Source organism: Cajanus cajan, chromosome 2, assembly GCF_000230855.2.
Source record: "Cajanus cajan strain Asha chromosome 2, NIPB_CcT2T_4, whole genome shotgun sequence".
Classification (NCBI taxonomy): domain Eukaryota; kingdom Viridiplantae; phylum Streptophyta; class Magnoliopsida; order Fabales; family Fabaceae; genus Cajanus; species Cajanus cajan.
This window is the reverse complement of record NC_138518.1, coordinates 74,961,878-74,981,335: the sequence shown is the minus strand read 5'-3', so window position 1 is coordinate 74,981,335 and position 19,458 is coordinate 74,961,878. Positions and strand designations below refer to the sequence as shown.

General features: G+C 32.4%; 2 protein-coding genes across 3 annotated transcripts; one reads left to right on the top strand and one right to left on the bottom strand.

Moving 5' to 3' along the window:
* The first annotated feature begins 665 nt into the window (after positions 1-665).
* On the top strand, positions 666-9,891 carry KEA4 (K+ efflux antiporter 4). 2 transcript variants are annotated; one of them, XM_083069059.1, is made up of 20 exons: positions 680-1,203; positions 1,654-1,697; positions 2,150-2,208; positions 2,316-2,394; positions 2,566-2,627; positions 2,744-2,819; positions 2,912-2,986; positions 3,166-3,237; positions 3,332-3,415; positions 4,275-4,343; positions 5,058-5,135; positions 5,282-5,370; positions 6,713-6,809; positions 6,887-6,940; positions 7,212-7,307; positions 7,611-7,799; positions 7,896-7,973; positions 8,212-8,256; positions 9,085-9,174; positions 9,283-9,891. In XM_083069059.1, the coding sequence occupies exons 1-20, from the start codon at positions 960-962 to the stop codon at positions 9,361-9,363; spliced, it is 1,761 nt and encodes a 586-aa protein (XP_082925185.1). In that variant the 5' UTR covers positions 680-959; the 3' UTR covers positions 9,364-9,891. The 2 variants fall into 2 exon arrangements, 1 of the variants encoding a protein (XP_082925185.1); XR_014431797.1 differs by lacking the exons at positions 9,085-9,174; positions 9,283-9,891 and having other exon boundaries at positions 666-1,203; positions 7,878-7,973; positions 8,212-8,245.
* A 7,380-nt stretch (positions 9,892-17,271) lies between these two features.
* Positions 17,272-18,827, bottom strand: LOC109799758 (transcription factor MYBS3). Its single transcript, XM_020360378.3, has 3 exons — positions 18,445-18,827; positions 17,965-18,161; positions 17,272-17,823 (listed from the first exon to the last, which is right to left on the bottom strand). The coding sequence occupies exons 1-3, from the start codon at positions 18,719-18,721 to the stop codon at positions 17,509-17,511; spliced, it is 789 nt and encodes a 262-aa protein (XP_020215967.1). The 5' UTR covers positions 18,722-18,827; the 3' UTR covers positions 17,272-17,508.
* Between the last annotated feature and the right edge of the window lie 631 nt (positions 18,828-19,458).

Genomic DNA, 19,458 nt, shown 5'->3' with positions numbered 1-19,458 from the left:
ATTTTATTAAATTTATAAAATAAAATTATGATATATTGATTTTATTTTGTTATAATTTAATTTTATTAAAGAGATAAAAATATTATTTTATATCAAAATTTATATGTCAATTTTTAATAAAATTAATAAATAATAATAAAAGTTTTAGAGTGGGAAAAAATTATTTATCAGATTCTTTTCTCATTATTTAATAATAAGAAACATATATTCTCATTAATCATTATCTTTAATAGGAGAAAAAAAATTAAAAAAATTAATACTTTATCAAATGTTTTTATTCTTTAAAACTATCAACATTAGAATTCAAAATAAAAATTAAAAACATACCATTTTTACATCCCTAAAGCACAGAAAATAAATAATTAAACTTTAAGAAGAGGAGAGGAGAGGATGAATGATTTATTTTAAATTAATAAAATAAACAATAAATTTATATTCATTTATTATTTATTTAAAAATTTAGTAAGCTGTAGATATATTTATTAAAAAAAAGAAATTATCAATTATGTTATGTGTTTCCAAATTTAGGTTAAAGGGAAAATTTTGAATATCCAGTAAATCCGAAAAAAACATGATTGGTGAGAAAAGTTGAGTTCTTAACTTCTCTGTAGCTGTAATGATTTGCATGAGTGAGAGAGAGAAGTAAGCATCTTGGGTGTGCAGTGAAAGACACGCGCCCTGTTGCGCGTAGACGCACTTGGCCATCCTGGCGTTCGAACTGGGAACTTGCTCTTTCAATTTTCACAACACCGAATAAAATGGAGGACCGTTTGGTACTTTCCCACTTCCACTCTACGCTACCCCTCTCTAACCCACAACCTCTCTGCGCGTAAGAGTTAAGAGTGAGGAGTGACACAAAGAGATAAACAATTCGCGCGCCAAACACCACGCTGCTGCTAACTCCCCACGGCGTCGTTTCACCACTCCTCCATTCTCCTCTCTCTCTCCGACGCTCGGAGATGAGGTTAACGCCACATGCGCTTCCCAACCTTTTCATTCTCTGCTATCTGCTTCTCTCTCTTCCATCATTCTCTCTCTCTCTCCGCCACGCTGACGCCCAGACCGACCCGGAGCTTCTCCTCGCCGGAGCCAACGCAACCGCCCTCGCCAATGCCTCGCTCGCTAGATCCGACGATGACAGCTTCGCCAACATGATCGATCGGGCTCTCGAACGAGAGTTCCCCGATAATGAGCAGAATGAAGGTTCGCAGATCTACCTTCTCTCGCTTCGTCTTTTTAATGCTCAACCCTTTCTAAATTTCTCGTTTAATTTCGTTCCGTTGGATCGTCGTTGTTGTGTGTGTGCTTTTCCAATATGAATCTCCTAAAATGCCGTTCAATTGGAGTTTCGTTTAATTTTCTGGATGCGTTTTTCTTCAATTTCCTGATTCTTCTTGTGATATTGGTGCGTTGCTAAATTACTTCTACTTTCTGTAAATTCTCCTCGTAATAATGTGTGTACTGTGATTATAATTTTTTTTGGCTTTTATGATGGTATTGGTAATTCATTGAAATGTTTCCAACTTCCATGTTTTCTCGTGGATATGTTGTCATGAACGTGTTGAATCCTTGACGAACCACGTGTGCGTAGCATTGTGGTAAGTTTTTTTTCAGATGAATGCGCTTTAATGAACTACCCTGACTCTTTTGCAGGTACCGATCCTGGTGGTTTCAACAACAGCGTTGCTGGACAGCAGGTATGTAGTAAGTTGCTTTTCAAGATATATTTAATTGCCTCCTGAATTTTTGGATTGTTTAGACATGTAACAATCCTGGGGGCAATAGTGTTTAGCACACTAGCGACCTAATTCCGGTAGTATAGGTATCTAGCTTTTGGCTAGAGTTCAATTCTGGTCAGGACTTAAGCCTGTTGATGATAATTTTAATTTGTTAGATGATTATAAAGCTGATTCGAGGACAGAAGTTAGAGTTTATGTTAACATGTTCAGAATCACTTATGATGTGTCGAATTTGTGTTTTAGATTCTCTGGATAATGAATTTTAGGGTGGGAAACCGCGTCTTGGTTACTTCTGATTTTCTAATTTTGAGTCTTCATATTTTTGACGGATTTTACATATGTGGTTTATTATATGCCCTTGAGTAGACTCATGATCTAATGTCCTTCTCATGACATGTTTAATGTGTCAGGCTGTTTTGGAAACTGTTGCCAGAGTTAGGCCCAAGAAAAATGAGAGCAAAGAGGAAAAGTATGCACCTATTTCTTGTAGATTCGAATGGACTGTTGGTTAAAAAATTAAATGCAAATGCATTTACTATTTTCTATATCTATTACATTTGTCAACTTTTTTATCAGGTCTTTTCAGTTCCACGATGTCTTCAATTTAGATAATGAGAATAGGGCAGAGGATATGCCAACTTTAATTGACCGAAAGGTAAGTCTGATTCAAGCTCTTGAAGTTTAGGTCTTTTAAACAGAGTGCTATAATTTTCTGTTACTGCTACATCATTACAATTTTATGCATGAAAGCTCAATCTTATCACTCTTCTCAAAAATGGATTTAATTTTTATTTTATTTATATTTTTCTTATTGTTTCATCATCAGGACAATGTCTTTATCATATCCAATCCCAAGTCAAAGTATCCTGTTCTTCAATTAGATTTGAGGTTTACAAATTGTTCCTACCCTTTTTCTTTCTTTTTCAAGTAGCATTACATGTATGAGTGGCTGCAGCTACTAACTAGTCGGGCTGCTTATCCTTTTATATACACCGTATTTTCAGATTGATATCAGATCTCGTGGTTGTCATTGTCTCTGCAACTTGTGGTGGCATTGCCTTTGCTTGTGCTGGACAACCGGTTTGGTCACAATCATTGTCTTAGTGTTTTAACTAGTTATCTCTACCATATACCTCTTAGAAGTGGGATCATCCATACATTTAAATTTGCAGGTGATGACTGGATATCTGCTGGCAGGATCAATCATTGGACCAGGAGGTTTAAGTTTTGTTAGTGAAATGGTCCAAGTACGTTTCCCCCTCTCTTTTAGCTAGCCACATTATTTCTAGAAATAAAATCATTGTTTGAATGGGATCATGATGTCATGGGTAGTCTCTTTCTTCATGACATACCGGAGTGAAGTGATAATTTAATGTCATCTATTTTATCTCATAATAGCCTCTCATATTGCTTTCATTCCTTGCAGGTTGAGACAGTTGCTCAATTTGGTGTTATATTTTTGCTCTTTGCATTGGGCTTAGAGTTTTCAACAACAAAGGTTGGATTGTATACTCATTAATTCCTTTTAGCTTAAACCTGTATACTTTTTGCTCATCCATATATGATATATATCTTTCTTTTCATGTTTGCAGCTTCGAGTTGTCCGAGCAGTGGCTATTCTCGGAGGCCTGCTCCAAATTTTCTTATTTATGTGCTTGTGTGGAGTAACAGCTTCAGTATGTCTTTTTCTTCTACAAATAGTTTGCAAAACTTAATTCCTTATAAATATGCTTTGCAAGTTTGCAACCCATATTGTTCATTACATCTTGTTATCTGGTATACCACAAACTCTTGATATCAGTTATGTTTAGTTTTTGGTTCAGTTCTGGAAAGATTTTCTGATTTATGTATGGAGCAGGATGAATTAATGTAGCTTTCTCATAATATGAGATCTGTCTTTAACTATAAAAAACTATATAGGAATATTGTGAGAATTGGCAAGAAAAACTTTCCTGTTTTCATGCTATAAAAAAAGAGTAAGCTGGCATAATACTTTTACCTATATGAGATCAAACTAGACGAGAGATTTGATCGGAAGGAACTTAAAAAGATTTCCTAGGTTGATACACTAATCTTACTGTTTAAGTTTAGAATTATTTCTCTCCATTTACCTCATTATGGCATTTACCTTTTTTTAGTTACAGATCAAATTGATATCACGCCAAGACTTCGATATTAACATGATTCATTTATTCTAATTATACATTAAAAATTTGCTCTCCCCCCTCTCTCTCTCTCACACACACTCCCAACCCCCCCACACAGACATAAGGGGTTGAATCTTCGGTATATCTGTGAGTTGCATTTATTGGTCTACTGTATTATGGGTGAATTGACCCTGTTATCAAATTTATCTCAATACAGGGCCATAAGACACTGTTAAAATAGTTTTCTAGGAAAATGGGTTGATTTCGTGGCATCCTATTAAGTGAAACAATTGATGTCATCCTGATCCAGTAGTCTTATTTATTACAAAAATCTTCCCATTTTGTTGTCAGTGAATTTCTGATATTTACACCTAAATTCTACATGCAGTTATGTGGTGGTAAATCATCTGAAGGAATATTTGTTGGTGCATTTTTATCCATGTCTTCAACAGCTGTGGTAATTTCCTGATCACACTGTTACATGTTTTCTTTCTGATATCCCTTTTCTACATTATACACCTCAAGTATGGCTACAACTTTGTTGGACAATGAACTTGTTATGTTGTTTAATGTTTAACTGCAGGCAAAAAGTATTTTAAGTAACTTATGCCTGCACAGTGCACTTTAATAACTGTGATATACTATTGCAATCATTAACTGGTTGCACTTGGATTATATTTGATTCATATTTCTGCATTCTATACAGCTGTCATAGTGTTTCAGCTGTGTGTTAATTAAATTGCTGGACAATGGAAAATATGAGAAATAAAGGTATTTTTCTTTGAAGGAGGTGGTCCCTTTATCTTTTTAGGGTCAAAGTGTTAGTTGAAATATAGGCTTTGTTATCACAGATCAAATCTAGCAAAAATTTAAGGACAAAATGAAGATTTTTGCTAGAATGTTATGAAGGACACAGTTCCATTTAGTGTTAGATTGAGGAGAAATTTATATGCAATGCACTAGTAGTTGGCTTCGAGTTAGAGTAGCCGAGTGAAGTTTTCTTGTTGATGAAAAATCTAAAATACTAATCTCTTTCTATGATCACTTCTTTTCTAGATATTATCATTCTTCTTTTCCATCACACCTAAACAAAGCATTATCTTGAAATATTTTATTTTCTCATTACTGTTATTTTACTTTAAATTTGTTTATATTCTTCTTTGATCCATAGGTCTTGAAATTCTTAATGGAAAGGAATAGTGTCAATGCCCTTCATGGTCAGGTTACAATTGGAACTCTGATACTGCAGGTATGTACTATTATTTTTGTATTAATGAATGCACGTGTATGACTGAAACATTGCTGCTGCTAGTAGAGACTAATGCTATCAATGACGCCTATATTCCTTGTTAAGATTTTTTTAATGAAATGTTTGAAATTATTGGTTCTTTTCAGGATTGTGCTGTTGGTTTGCTCTTTGCGCTGCTTCCTGTTTTGGGTGGAACGTCAGGTGTTCTTCAGGGAGTAATATCCATGACTAAGTCGTAAGTTAATCATAGGATCGATTTCCCTCATTTATCTTCTCTCTCCATAGTTTATGAAGATCTGTGATATGATATTAAACCCCAAGGATCCCCAATGCAGCTACATAGTATTCTCATCTTGTCATTCCACTTTGAGCTATTCAACATCTATTTTGTGGATCAATAAAAGATATTCTGCTCATAGTTTTGATGCTTAGGTTGTTATGACTATGAGATTTTAAGATGATGCAAGTGAGCTGAAATTTTTGGTGTGCTTGACCCCCTTTTGGCCATTACTGAGCATGATATGTTAACATGAAGTTCTAATGCACTTCTTGTATGTGAATTTTATTAAAAGAAACATTGTAGTGCATGGATTGCCCTAGTCTTATTATCATATCGCTATTACGATAAAATTGTTATTGTTGTCTTCAATACAAAATTTATGTGACATTAATAATTATGATTTAATAATAGCTATCAGTAAGTAGGGGTGTTCATGGATCGGTTTTTTCAAAAAACCGATCCAAACCGAACCGAACCGTTTTATACCGTTTTATAAAAGTGGATCGGTTAACCGATCCATTTTTTATAAAGTGGATCGGTTTGGTTTTTTTAAAATATGGATCGGTTTTTTTGAAATTGGATCGGTTCGGTGCGGTGCAGTTATCCACTTTTTTATTCATATATGGATCGGTTTTTTTAGAAAACCAAACCGAACCGAACCGATCCACTTTGTAAAAATGGATCGGATAACTGAACCGGTTTTATAAAGTGGTTCGGTTCGGATTTTTTTTAAAAATGGATCGGATTTTTCAATATGGATCGGATCGGTTATGGATCGGTTCGGATCAATTTGGATTTTTTGCACACCCCTATCAGTAAGGTGTACATATAAGAGAGTCCACAAAATTCATCCCTAGCAAAGGCACTACAACAAAATACAAAGAAAAAACAATCAAATTCGGGAATAGAATAAAGTTCTTTGTTCCTTTTGCTTTCTTGGGATGGAGAGTTCCTTGAAGAGACCATTAGATGACAACCAGATGATTGTCATAAAAAAATCTTATCCTATCCCAGAATCAATCTACATAAAAGACTAGTAACTAGAGTAGCATATGTGGGTAGAGGATTTGCCCCTTAACTGTGTCCAGTCCCAGGATCTAAAAAAAGAAACTTGTAACTAAAGGTGTTCTGCTTGCATAGATAACAGCAATACAGCATTACATACTCCATTTTCTAGTTGAATTTCGTAAGGAAGTGACCTTGACTTGATGTGCTGATGATATTAACTTCATCCTACTTGGTTGTATGCTTAATTCAGTTGTTTATTCTTTCTGGTTTATTAATTCTGTTGCTTCAGGTTGGTGGTCTTGATTTCATTTTTGGCCGTTTTGACAATATTATGTCGTACATGTGTGCCATGGTTCCTTAAGCTTATGATAAGCTTGTCCTCTCAGGTGAAGATAGACCTTTTGCTCTGTCATTAAATGTTTGTGTGTTAGTTTTGAACTGATTTTATTTTATTTTTGTGCAGACCAATGAACTTTATCAACTTGCATCAGTGGCATTCTGCCTACTTGTTGCTTGGGTGTGCCTTCTATGAAGTCTTAATCTTCATTATTTGGAAATCCATTTCATCTTAGTAGTCTGTTTTATCATGTACACTGTATGATGCCAGTCATGGATAAGTCTGGTTGTTTTCTCTTGATGTGTAATATGCACCCAACTTTATTTCCCTAAATTTGAGGGGTTGCTTAAATGCATGCATGCCTGACACTTCTTTATACATACATTTATAAAGTCCAAACAACTTTTGTAACTTTAAAAAAATGTTTTAATAAGTTGTTGTTTCATTTCAGTGTAGTGATAAGCTGGGCTTAAGCTTTGAACTAGGTTCCTTTGCTGCGGGAGTGATGATATCAACAACAGATCTTGGTCAACATACACTTGAACAAGTAAGACATTGTCCTAGGATCTATGTTCTTTGTAGTTCCTATCTTTTGCTTGGTATTTATGATTTTTTTTTTTCCGTGTGGGTAGCTGGGTATTCAGCTGTTCTTTGTCATGTTAAGCATGTTTTAGTGGAGTGGGTATGTTTGAATATTCTGTTTGATACTTCTTTGTATTTTCATCATTGACGGTGGTCTTCCCAAATGTATTTCAAGGATCCTTCTTGAAGCAAAAGCAAATAAAATTTCAGATGTTCATCTTTTGCTTTAGTTATTTGAGGTTACTCAAGGTTGTTAATAAATATTTAGGTTGAGCCAATTCGCAACTTTTTTGCTGCCCTGTTCTTGGCCAGCATCGGGATGCTTATACATGTCCATTTCCTTTGGAATCATGTTGACATTTTACTGGCAGCTGTTATACTGGTGATCATTATAAAAACAATTGTAGCTGCATCTGTTGTCAAGGGGTTTGGATACAGCAACAAGACTTCACTTCTTGTAAGATTTGACAACAGTTAATACAATTACACCTGCTTGTTGATTACTTCATACATTTCATTGACGGAGGAGCCTTAGGTTATTCCACATGCGTAGGTTGGGATGTCCCTGGCTCAAATTGGGGAATTTGCTTTTGTTCTTCTCAGCCGTGCTTCAAATCTTCATTTAGTTGAGGTATGTGCTTCATTTTGGGACAGTCATTTTATCTAATTTGTGCTTATGCTTATGAAGACAGTGAAATTTATCTTCCAGTATTTAAGGAAACAAATTTTAGCACAAGGTTGGAAATGTATTTTATTAAAAAAATATGCAGTTTTCTAGCTGTGCTTTTATCATTTGAAATGTGAATGTAATTGCATTTTTCTGCGTTTACTTTTAAATACATAAATTGAATGTCTGATTCTTACTGCAGGGAAAGTTGTATTTATTGCTTCTTGGAACAACAGCTCTTAGTCTGGTATGCATGCACTTCTTTATAGAATAATATTTATACGAAATTATCAAACCTTATAACAATGTTGAAATACTGGTCTTTTAAGCAATCCTGGTGCAGTTCATTTGTCATGAATTCAAACTGGCAATTACTTTGCCGGCATTGTGTGATTTGTATCACTCGAGCCATTCCATCCCCTTCGAAGACATGCTAGTTTTTCATCCCTAAAATTAAAGTTGTTTTATTTTATTTTTACTTTGCAGAAACAATTATCTCTCTCTTTGTATAGCGATATCCTCTTAAAGCTTCTGTCACGATTGAATTTTCTTTTTATCATAGAATAACTTTATGGTTTTGGTACAAGGGTTAGAGTTATTAGGCTATCTATACCCACTATAGAGATTGCAAGTTGCATCTACTCTGGCAAACTATTGTTTCAAGCCCACAAACCATGGTCATTTTTCTGACGTAATTTTTCAACATTTGTATAATATAGAAAATGGGGCTTAATGAAAAGTATGATAATCCTTTTTATCGGAAATCATGTTCATAGTATTCAGCTAGCCATCATCAGTGAACCGTATTATTTGTTTTTGGTAGATAAATTTTGTTTGTTGACCATCTTTATTTTGTCTGTTTGCATACACATGACAACCAGGGTATCACCAGTAAATCTGAGTGAAGTTTTTAACAGGCTATAACCAGTAAAACATTTGGTCTTCCTTTTGTAGAATTATTGTGCATAGTTTTGAGTATTATAGCCAGTTTCATGGGTAATCTTGATATGTTATTTGCATCAAGTTCTCAACTATTTGTGAGATTTTGAAGCTTACGCAGACAGAAATAGTGCAGGTGACTACACCTTTGCTTTTCAAGCTAATTCCCGCTGTTGTGCATCTTGGTGCATTGTTGCGGTGGTTCCCTCCTGATAGTCCGACTGAGGTAACTTACAGGCTACAGCTTTAGTAACTGACAAGGGATTTTTTAAACAATTATAGCTTTTTGTTGTTTCAATTGTCTGGAGGATCCTGAGTATGATTTTACTCTCAGATTGCATTTAAAGGGGACAGCTTTCGTGCGGACAGTGCTAAGCGTATTACTCTGATGGTTCAAGGCTCTCATGATTCATGATATTAAAATATATTATGAAGCAGGAATGATTGCGGGCTATACTTGGCTTCTCGTTCTAAGGAGGACATGTGCTAAAAAGTGCAAATAAGGTTACTGGATGAAAACATTTTTCATTGCAAAAAACTATATACTGTCTGCTTTCAGAACACGCGCTGTTATAGTGAATGCAAATGGCAAACGCAGGCCAAGGGGGACCAGGACTTTAAACCGGATCCATCCACTAACCTAGTGACTTGGGCCATGTTATTAACTTGAATGGCCTATTCTTGTGTATAAAGTAATCTGTAGTTGCAGTTGGTAGTGTAATTCATTTTATTAGATGCAATCCTCTTGAATATTTTTCCCCTTTACTTTCCCTTTATTTCATCCAAAATTTTGGGTTGATTGAATTTTGAATGTGTAAGTTGTCCTTGTACAATTCTAGACATTAAAGCAGTCATCAAATTCAAATGTATCATGTTCATAAACTTTTGAAATGATTAATGAAAGTGGAAGGTAAATTGATGCGCCGTTCATCATTTCTTCTAATTGATTGTTAAAGAGGTGGAATATGTTGTGTGGTAAACATCATCGGCTACTGAGAGTAACCAGTAATCTTTCTCTCTTTCTTCCCTTTCATCACCTCCATGAAACAGCTAGTCTTTTTCACAAGTCAACGTTAATGACCAGGAACTACTTGAAGTTTCCATTTGCCAATGTGTTGGAATAATTTGTCACTCATCCTAAATTTTTATACTATCTCCACCGGATTTTATGGTAACAAAGAAATGGAGCAGCTCTGGATTTCTCTATCTCTCTCTCTTATTCACAAAAGGGGATTTAGGTTGTGTTTGGATTGAAGGATGGATTTGGAGGAGTGGAAAAGGAAAGATTTGAAGAGAAAGAGAGTGGAAAGTGAGGTTGTTTGGATTAAGGGAAAGATAGTGAAAAGTGAGTGGAAAGTTTGTGAGAATTTGTGTAGAAATTGATTGATGTGATAGATAAAAATTAAAAATTTAATAGATGAATATGTAATTTACACTTTTATTCTTGGATTAAAAATGAGTAAAATATTATTTATTGTAAATAATAATAATTACAATAAAATTATATTAATAAGTATAATTTATTAAAAAAATAATAAATAATGATAATAATAATAACAAATATTAGAAAAATAATAAGAATCATAATATATAATAATGATATTAATTATAATAAATAATAATAATATTAATAATAATGATAATAATAATAATATTTATAATAATAAATAATAATAATGATAATAATAATAATATTAGTTGATTTTCCAATTTGGCATGCTTGATTGGTTTCCAAAATTCAAAAAATGAAGTTGAACAGGGGAAAAAGCGAAGAAGGTATTGGCATAAATAATAGTATTATTTTATACAATAGTTAGATAATTGTAAAAGGAAAAAGCAAGTGCCAAGTGAGGGTGCGGTGGTATTGCATAAATTGAGGTTGGGAGAAATGGGTATGTCACATAATCGATTATGGGTTGGCATAATCGATTATGCCAGCCTATAATTGATTATGTATGGCATATAATCGATTATGTCAACCTATAATTGATTATGTATGGAATATAATCGATTATGTCAACCGATAATCGATTATGCACGGCACATAATCGATTATGGGCTGGCATAATCGATTATGCTGAGGCATAATCGATTATGCCAGTTCATAATTGATTATGTGCCATGCATAATCGATTATGTGTTTCCATTCTTAATCTCTTTTCAGCCTTTGAAACAGAGGTATTATCGAGTTTTCTCATTTCTTACGTGACTTTCATCTCTTTTTTTCACAACTTCACGAGGACGTTCTCCCGTTTTTCTTTGCTTTTCTTTCGGTACAAATCAGCAGAAACAAACGTGAAATTTCTTCACCTTTCGTTCGTCGTGAACGGTAAATCTCCTGAAAAAATCAGTGGTTTAGGGATGGTATAAACAATCAGGAGTGAAAAACATATTGTATTCAAGTAGATATGTCGCCTCTGTCTGACATGGTTTCTCACGTTTTTTTATGTATATATCGAAACCTTTATGTTGGACTAGATTTTACGTCTGCTCTCTTCTTTAGGTTTAACCAGTTATACTTATAGGGTAGACACTAGACACTTATCTCCCATGCACGTGCTGATTAAACACACGGAGACAGTGAGAGCATGGTGGTCAGCCATTAATTACATGTACTGGATACAAAATTTATGGACATGAATAGTGACAAAACGCATTGTGGGAACTTTAACATAGCTGGAAGGGGTTTGGTTTGATGTGTTTCTTTGGTATCTGTTGCATTTAAATCCCGTTTATCATATAGCAACAACATGTGCTGTCATATCAGTATAAGAATGAATGGTGGCGAGTCCGGCGACGTTGGTCTGTTCCAAATCCAATTACTATTCAGCAGGTTACATGTTATGTATTTTTGTTGCTCAGAGTTCAAAATCAACTAAAAGGGAATCGTCAGTGGTCCCCTCCATTTATTTCTGAATTTTAACTGAAGCAGGACATTTCTACTCAGAGGGGTCCTGAAGGCCTTAAACCGTGGATGCCTCCCATTGGTCCATAGCGTGTACGTCCTTTGTAACTCTGTAGCACTCCCCAGTCCCCAAACCCAAATCCTTACAATGCGCTTCCTTTATCTTCATATTTCATGTAGAAACACTGATTTATTTCTTACACAGGATTCACGTGTACCATGATCAATTCTACATAAATGAAATATATTAAAATTTATATGCACATTTTACCCCTTTTAAATCAACAAGTTAAGAGCTGAACTTAGCCCAGATTATATATCCTTTACTTTTTATTGCGTAGGTGATTTTTTCTGATGGCGTGGCCTCTTGGTATCAACTTCTTGGTGTGTTTGTACGTGCTAGGTCATGAGTGTGGGAGAACAGTTAAGGAGAAATGTGTTAAATATCATATTCAAAATGACGTTGAGAGAAGAAGGAACGACAGCATTTATTTTTCTCCAACGAAAGTATAACCAAGTTATATATGCTGATGTTCAAGATAATCCCAGAAGTACAATGATGCCCATATACATCTTTTCATTACTTACTAGGTTAATTAATTAATTAATTTAAACTCTGATTTTTACACTCTATAAAGTTTATTTTCATTCTTTTATTATTATTTACAACTCTAAATGTCATCCATGACGACTTCTTGACTCCGAGTAATAGATCCAATTAGTACATCATCACTGTAATTGGGTCCTAAACTAGATCAAATCCGATCAAACTCGACCTCCGTACACTGCTACCTATTAGACTACATTACCCTTCTTTGATATAAGTGAAATATTTTTGAAACATATTTAAGAGAACTAATTTCATAGATGGAAGAATATTTCATAAAAATTTAAAATTTAAAATAAAATATAAAAGGCACATTAATTTTAAACAAAATATTTTGAAAATTTATAAAAATTGATTTTAATTAAAGAAAAATATTTTAATGATAATTTTGTAAATATTTCTTTATGTATACTAATCGAAAAAAAAAAAGTTTCAATATTGAATAAAGAATAAAATTATTTTCTGATTTAACCAAAAAAAAAAACTTAAAACTATATGTTCAGGTTGACATATGACCCATGAGAAATTTCTAACTACCGATGTGTAAGGCATTTCATGTCTATATGTATGTATTTGACTATGTTAATTTTCACATATCTCCTTTACTCACTAATTTGGATGTGTTAGAGTGTAACGGAGAGTATTTACAAGTTTCGTTTCTCATCTAAAGTTGTTTTTACTTATGAGAGTCTTATTTCTCGTTTGAGGCATCCACCTTATTTGGAAGTACAAAATTTCTCTAAATGTCATATATATATATATATATATATATATATGATAATAAAAAAAATAAGTAATTACATGAAAAGATATAAATAAATTTTATCACACATTTACAAAAATAAAACATTTTTTTTTATAAGAATGGAGGAAAATGTTATTATATACATATATTTACTACCTTTCAAACACATAAATCAATTGACACAAGATTGTTTGAGTTTAAACATTGATTTCAAGTTAAAAATATCTTTGCTTTTTGACCCAACTTAAAATTACTTTAGTGAATGATACATGTAAGTTATATATAAAAAGGTTATTTATTTCCTCTTTTATTTATTTTCTATTAATCTTTTTGAAAACTCTCTCTCTCTCTCTCTCTTTTTTTTTCTTTTCTTTTTTCATGTTTGCATCGCTTTCGTTTTAAACATCGATTATTTTCCTGGAAGAAATGAGAAGGTTTACGGTCCAAATCCAAGAAGGTAAGAGCATAAAACGGAGACACAGTCTAACCCGTTGACTGATCCATAGGCGCAGACCAAAAAGAAGAAGAATTCAAGATTTAAGAGGTACAGAGCTAGCTAGCGCATTAACAACCACCAATCATATACCAAAAATTACTGTTGTTATTTAAGCAGAAAAATCATTAAAAAAATCAATCAAAGAAATAAAAAGAGACAAATAAAAAACAGATAGTTTTAATCCCTAGCTCTCAAACAAAATACGAATTAAAAATGATGTTAAGAGGAATAACTTTAATGCATAAGGGAAACTAATTTTTGGAAAAATCGAAAAATACTTCCGTCAATTCTATGATTAAAAAAATAAAAATAAACAAAAACAAAATGCAATTTTTTTTATAACTTTTTTTTTTGTGAGATTAATTACCTTATTTATCGGCAAGAAAATCTTGTTATTAAATTGTATATATTCTAAGTCAATTAACATTTAATAATTTTATTAATTATTTTTCTGTCACTTAAATATTTCATTTGTCAAAGTAATGATATATAATTTATAAATAAACCTAGTGAAACAGATGAGTAGAAATCTCTCGATCAGTTTCAAGTTCACGGGTGATTCAAGGATTTTCATTTTTCGGAAATTGGAATTGGCAGACTAAAGACATTATATTCAACTGTAACTTTGTTGCATATAAAAGTAAAATTATATATCATGCTGAAACATTCAAAGTTTAAGCTGATGAATGAATGTGAGAAATTCAAAAGGAAAAGGTACACAGGTACCCATTGAAAACCGTATATATTTGCATATCTAAGGAAATTGATGAAGCCTTTCTCTCAGCATTCCTCACATGAAGGATCTTAACAAAATAAGCACAAAAGTGATAGGAACTTTCCGGACAGATAGTCCTAGAAGGGTTTGATTGGCATAATATTGTCTACAGAATCTTGTGGACGTGCTTCATTTTCCTCCTATCCTTATCTTTATATATTTAATTATAATCAAAATGCAAGGATATGATCGATATATATGCTTCAGTTTCTAGTCACACATATATATTCTATCATGAAGAATATTTTATAATTTCATATATAATACTAATAGTATTACTTCATAGATATTAGTTTAATTAATTGGTGAAAAAATTAATTAAGCTAAAAGTCCTATATTCATGTCTGCTGTGTGATTGAAATAGAAACGAGATGCTCAAATATTAAAAAACCGGATTGTTTATTCATTTAAAGAATTTTACCAAGTTCTTTGCACTTTCCTATATAAAGTAAAACCAAGGAAAACATCTGGTAGAAAATATCAAAATGAAAAGACAAGACTACCGATGGATACGCCAATTGTTTGTTAGAAAAATTAATGACAACCATCGTATATATGATACGAGAGTTCTGTCGAAGTCAACAACACAATTTCAAGAAAAAGCATTTACTCCATTATTAAATTAGAAGGCGCAGAGAAATTAAGAATCAGTAAAAATAATTTGACTAAATATTGACTTAATAAAGCCATGCCTTTACAATTTTGCCTTACAGGAAATGCTACCGTATCTTATTAATTAATTAGGATGGAACTTTGCTAATAATAGAAGTATATGAATTCAAACCAACTCATTAATTAACTGATCACATGCACGTAGAAACATATACCTAGCTAGAATATCTACATTCTTTACAAATTTTAGTTAATGGAAATGAAAGAAGGTAATAAGAGAGTTAAGAAATTAGTCAAACTCAAAGGGATCCAGCCAAGCTAACAATTTCTTCCTAATAAAAACATATCCAAATTTTGGCTTGTTCAGGATTTTCATATATATATATATGTTTTACTTTACTTATTATGCCAGCAGGATACTATTGAAAAGCCAGCGATTCTATGGTGAGGACAAAAATGTCTGTGTTCTGTTCACTATGTGGGGGGCCATATGCTTTCTTCTGAAAAGCTTCAGTCTCTTTCTCTACATCTACATCATCTTGAATGTGAGAGGATACATGATGCCAATGCAGATATATATATATATATATATATATATATATATATATATATATATATATATATATATATATATATATATATATATATCGATATTGAGTATAGATAAATTAAATGTGCATGAGAGAGAGGGATCGGCCATCCAAACAGGTTAATTATATTATTCATTAAATTACCAAAAAAAGTTGTTAGCCTATTCGGAATGACTGAAATGAAGTTGCACAAAGAAAACTGTCGTCCCGTTACCAAAAAATGCATCTCAAAATTTTTAAGTAAGTACGTACTCAACATTCCAAACTTAGAATCTCATGTTGGGGTTTGTAATTAATATTCTATCAAATGAATTTTACACTCAAATTTAGGCTTACTTATATAGATTTCATCTTAAAATCAATTCATTTTAAATGAAGTTGCTCAACAAATATGTAAACCACACTTGGAGAACCGAAATCTTTCATATTGTAGAAAAATGTGGATATAAAATTAATTGATATATTATGATAAACAACATAACAGTTAGGAAGGATCCAAAGTATTGAAGGAATCTGGTATGATCTATTGTCAAACACTCAAATGAAACCTACATGTTAAATTATATTAAATTGAGAAAACTACTAGTCTACAAACGTAGTGTTCAACTTAAAGTGTTATGCACGTTTCCTACTTTCCTTTCTGTTTATGGAGAAAAAAATAGTGGGACAAAACAATGTCTGAATCTAAAGCCAGTAGTAAAGAATTTCCAAAATCTCTTCTAGAATAAAAAATTGCCTCATCAAAATTAACCTATATATACATAATTTGTATGACTATACTGCTATAATTTCATAATTTCATAATATATATATATATATATATATATATATATATATATATATATATTGTCACATTATTTAAAGAGATAAAAAATTGATAAATGATTTAACAAATCATTAAATAATATCAAAACTTTGCAGAGATTATTTTACCGGTCTTCAGTCTTCACAACTTTGTTTAGTTTGAATTGAAATAAGACTATAAAAAAAAAATAACTAATCAAGTTCAACTGGGTTAATTTGGTTTAATTTAAAAAACAATAATTTTACTTAATCCAATCAAAACAAATTGGACTAAAATCAAGTTCTTTCAGGTTATCACTAAATTGCAAAATTACCAAATGTTATACCTTTGTAGTTTTTATCAACGTTCATAATTAACTTTTCATCTAAAAACTGAATTTTGAATTTTTTATAATTGCAAGATAAAATACTATTTTCTTACTCTTTTATGATCAAATAGTAATCAAATTAATTCCATTCCATATATGTTTGATATTACATTTCATTGACATTTGGCATTTTGTACGGTTAATTATACTCTTAATCTTAATTTCATTAAGTCCTTTAATAATTCAAAGAATGATTTTCACGATGGTTTAGGCCGGGAACAAAGTAGGTGTTATTATTTAGTTAAAGAAAATGCAAAAAGAAGAAAAACTTAATTATCAAAGTATAAAATACAAGTTTTTAAATCAAACTAATTCAATTCATTTTTTTGTGTGTGATACGTAAACAAACCCAATGAAAACAACTCGATCTAATTCGGATTCCACAGAGATTTGCATATGAATATATATATGCTGTATAATATTAGTCAATATCTCTCTCTATATATATTTGATGATGTATTATGTATATCTTGAAGGGATGTCATATGATTATTCCATAGATTTGGGACTAATTAATGACGACTACTCACTACTATTACTTCAAAGAACAATGTGTTTCTTTGATCAGGTGATCTTCTACATGAGTTGACACTTGACAACAGATAAAAGGGTACATTCCTAGCTAAAACATTAATATATATATATAATACATGATAGTTTAAGTGACGCTAATTGGCCCAAGCAAGAATGAAGCAGAAGGGGATGATTTGTTTTGTTCCTGCAGGCTCCTTTCTTTGGGGGCTGCAAGAGTGAGCTCCAGATTAGGAACATCTTCAAGTTCTGCATCTGCTTCAATTTTATGAGTGCAATTGTCAAATTTTTCTTCTGATTTGGTTTCTTGCTCAGAGCAGGTTATACGCCCTAGCAACGACAAAGTGGCATCACTATTTTTAACTTCACATTTAGACTCATCATTATTTTGATGAGCCGAAACTGAATTTGAACTACCCACGTTGGCGTTGTTGCTACCAACCTGCCACATTAATTAATATTCAATGACAAAGGTAAATTACCCTTCAAGTTCAGTATGAACGAAATTAAAACCATTCAGTGCACAATTACTTAACTAGCTAATTAATTAATAATTATTGAAGCAATATATATTAATTCATACCAAGTCAAAGAGACTTGAACGTCGCTTCTTCTTATTTAAAGTTGCGAGTCGAAGAAAGTACTTCTGAGCGTGGCTTGCAACTTGTGTTGGGGTTCTTGTTGTCACAAAGTTTCTAGAGATTCCCCTCCAGTCACCCTTTCCAAGCTTCTCAAGTCCAATAAGGAATATTCGGTGTTCCTCTTCTGTCCATGGCACTCCTAAAAAGAAAATGCATAACAATGTTAGATTATATATAGGCATATAGGGTAGATATAGGAATGAAGGAAAGTATACTTTAATAATGTTAATCAAAGATTTTCCGACAAATCATACAATATCTAAAAATAATGAAAAAAAAGAATGCTTATTTTGTATAAAAAGATTCTTACTGGGATAAGAATGATATGATAGACATAATAAAAGGGTGAAGACAAAACTAGAAGGAACTAATCCAATTATTGTTATCTTTGTAATGAAGAGACAAGTATGAAGTAAGGATACCTTTTTTCCTCTCTTGGGGTCGACCTAAGAGGCCATCTGATAGATAGCCAAAAGAGGTTCGGTCAGAGCTATCATCAATGGTTGTTATTCTTGATGAAGAGAATGAGGAAGAGGGTAAGGAATCCATGCTAAAGCTTTTCTTGATGGCAACACACGTGTCTAATTGCACGCCAAAGAGGCGAAGTCCTACGAAACTAGTGCTAGTGCTGCCTCTCAAAGATGTGCAAGTCCTTGAATTGTGCCCTATGGTTCCACAATGTGAGCACTTCCTCCCCATTTTCTCACCCTACAATCCCCTCAAATCAAAGCCAAGATGTGTACGAATGTGAGTGTGAGAGAGAAGAAAGAAGAGAGAGAGCAGAAAAAATGGATTGGTTTGATGGTATATATGATGATGGGGTAAACGCACACCCACGGAAATTCATTGGATGGATATAGTTTATTCTTGGATATTTTTTAATATTATTTTCTTATTTTCGTAACTTAAAAAAAATTAAATAAAGATAGGGATACCTTATCTTATTTTGAGGATTTATGTCCTCTGGGACTATACATACAGGATACATCTATCCTCCAAATTATTTAAGATTGATGTATGGATATAATATATCAGACTGATTTAGGAAACCCTGCATATATTATATAACTTTTTTAATGTTCGTTCTATGGGTATATTTTGCGTAAATATTTACTGACAAACATTTTCTTTTTTTGAGTTTAACGATAATACACCGAAAATCATTTAATCATACGTTATCATAAATATAAAATTGTTATTTTTTACAATAATTGTTTTAAAAAAAAGTTATATAAACCGTGATTTTTATTAATTGATTATGTTAAACCTTTTAACAGGATATGACCATTAATTAAATCCATTTTTTTTAGCTACTAACGTACATATATACATGTAAGTACTTGTATTATTTTTTAATTAGTTCGATATGTGCATATTCTCATTTATTCTTGTTCAACCCAGGAATATTGAATTCATGTATAAAAACAAGACGGTCC

Bases quoted from the DNA above. Each gene is read 5' to 3' on its own strand.
- KEA4 (XM_083069059.1), top strand. From the start codon at position 960: ATGAGGTTAACGCCACATGCGCTTCCCAACCTTTTCATTCTCTGCTAT. The intron at 1,204-1,653 runs GTTCGCAGATCT...ACTCTTTTGCAG, and splicing joins CGATAATGAGCAGAATGAAG to GTACCGATCCTGGTGGTTTC. The intron at 1,698-2,149 runs GTATGTAGTAAG...TTAATGTGTCAG, and splicing joins ACAGCGTTGCTGGACAGCAG to GCTGTTTTGGAAACTGTTGC.
- LOC109799758 (XM_020360378.3), bottom strand. From the start codon at position 18,721: ATGGGGAGGAAGTGCTCACATTGTGGAACCATAGGGCACAATTCAAGG. The intron at 18,162-18,444 runs GTATCCTTACTT...TTTTCTTTTTAG, and splicing joins ACCCCAAGAGAGGAAAAAAG to GAGTGCCATGGACAGAAGAG. The intron at 17,824-17,964 runs GTATGAATTAAT...TTAATGTGGCAG, and splicing joins GTTCAAGTCTCTTTGACTTG to GTTGGTAGCAACAACGCCAA.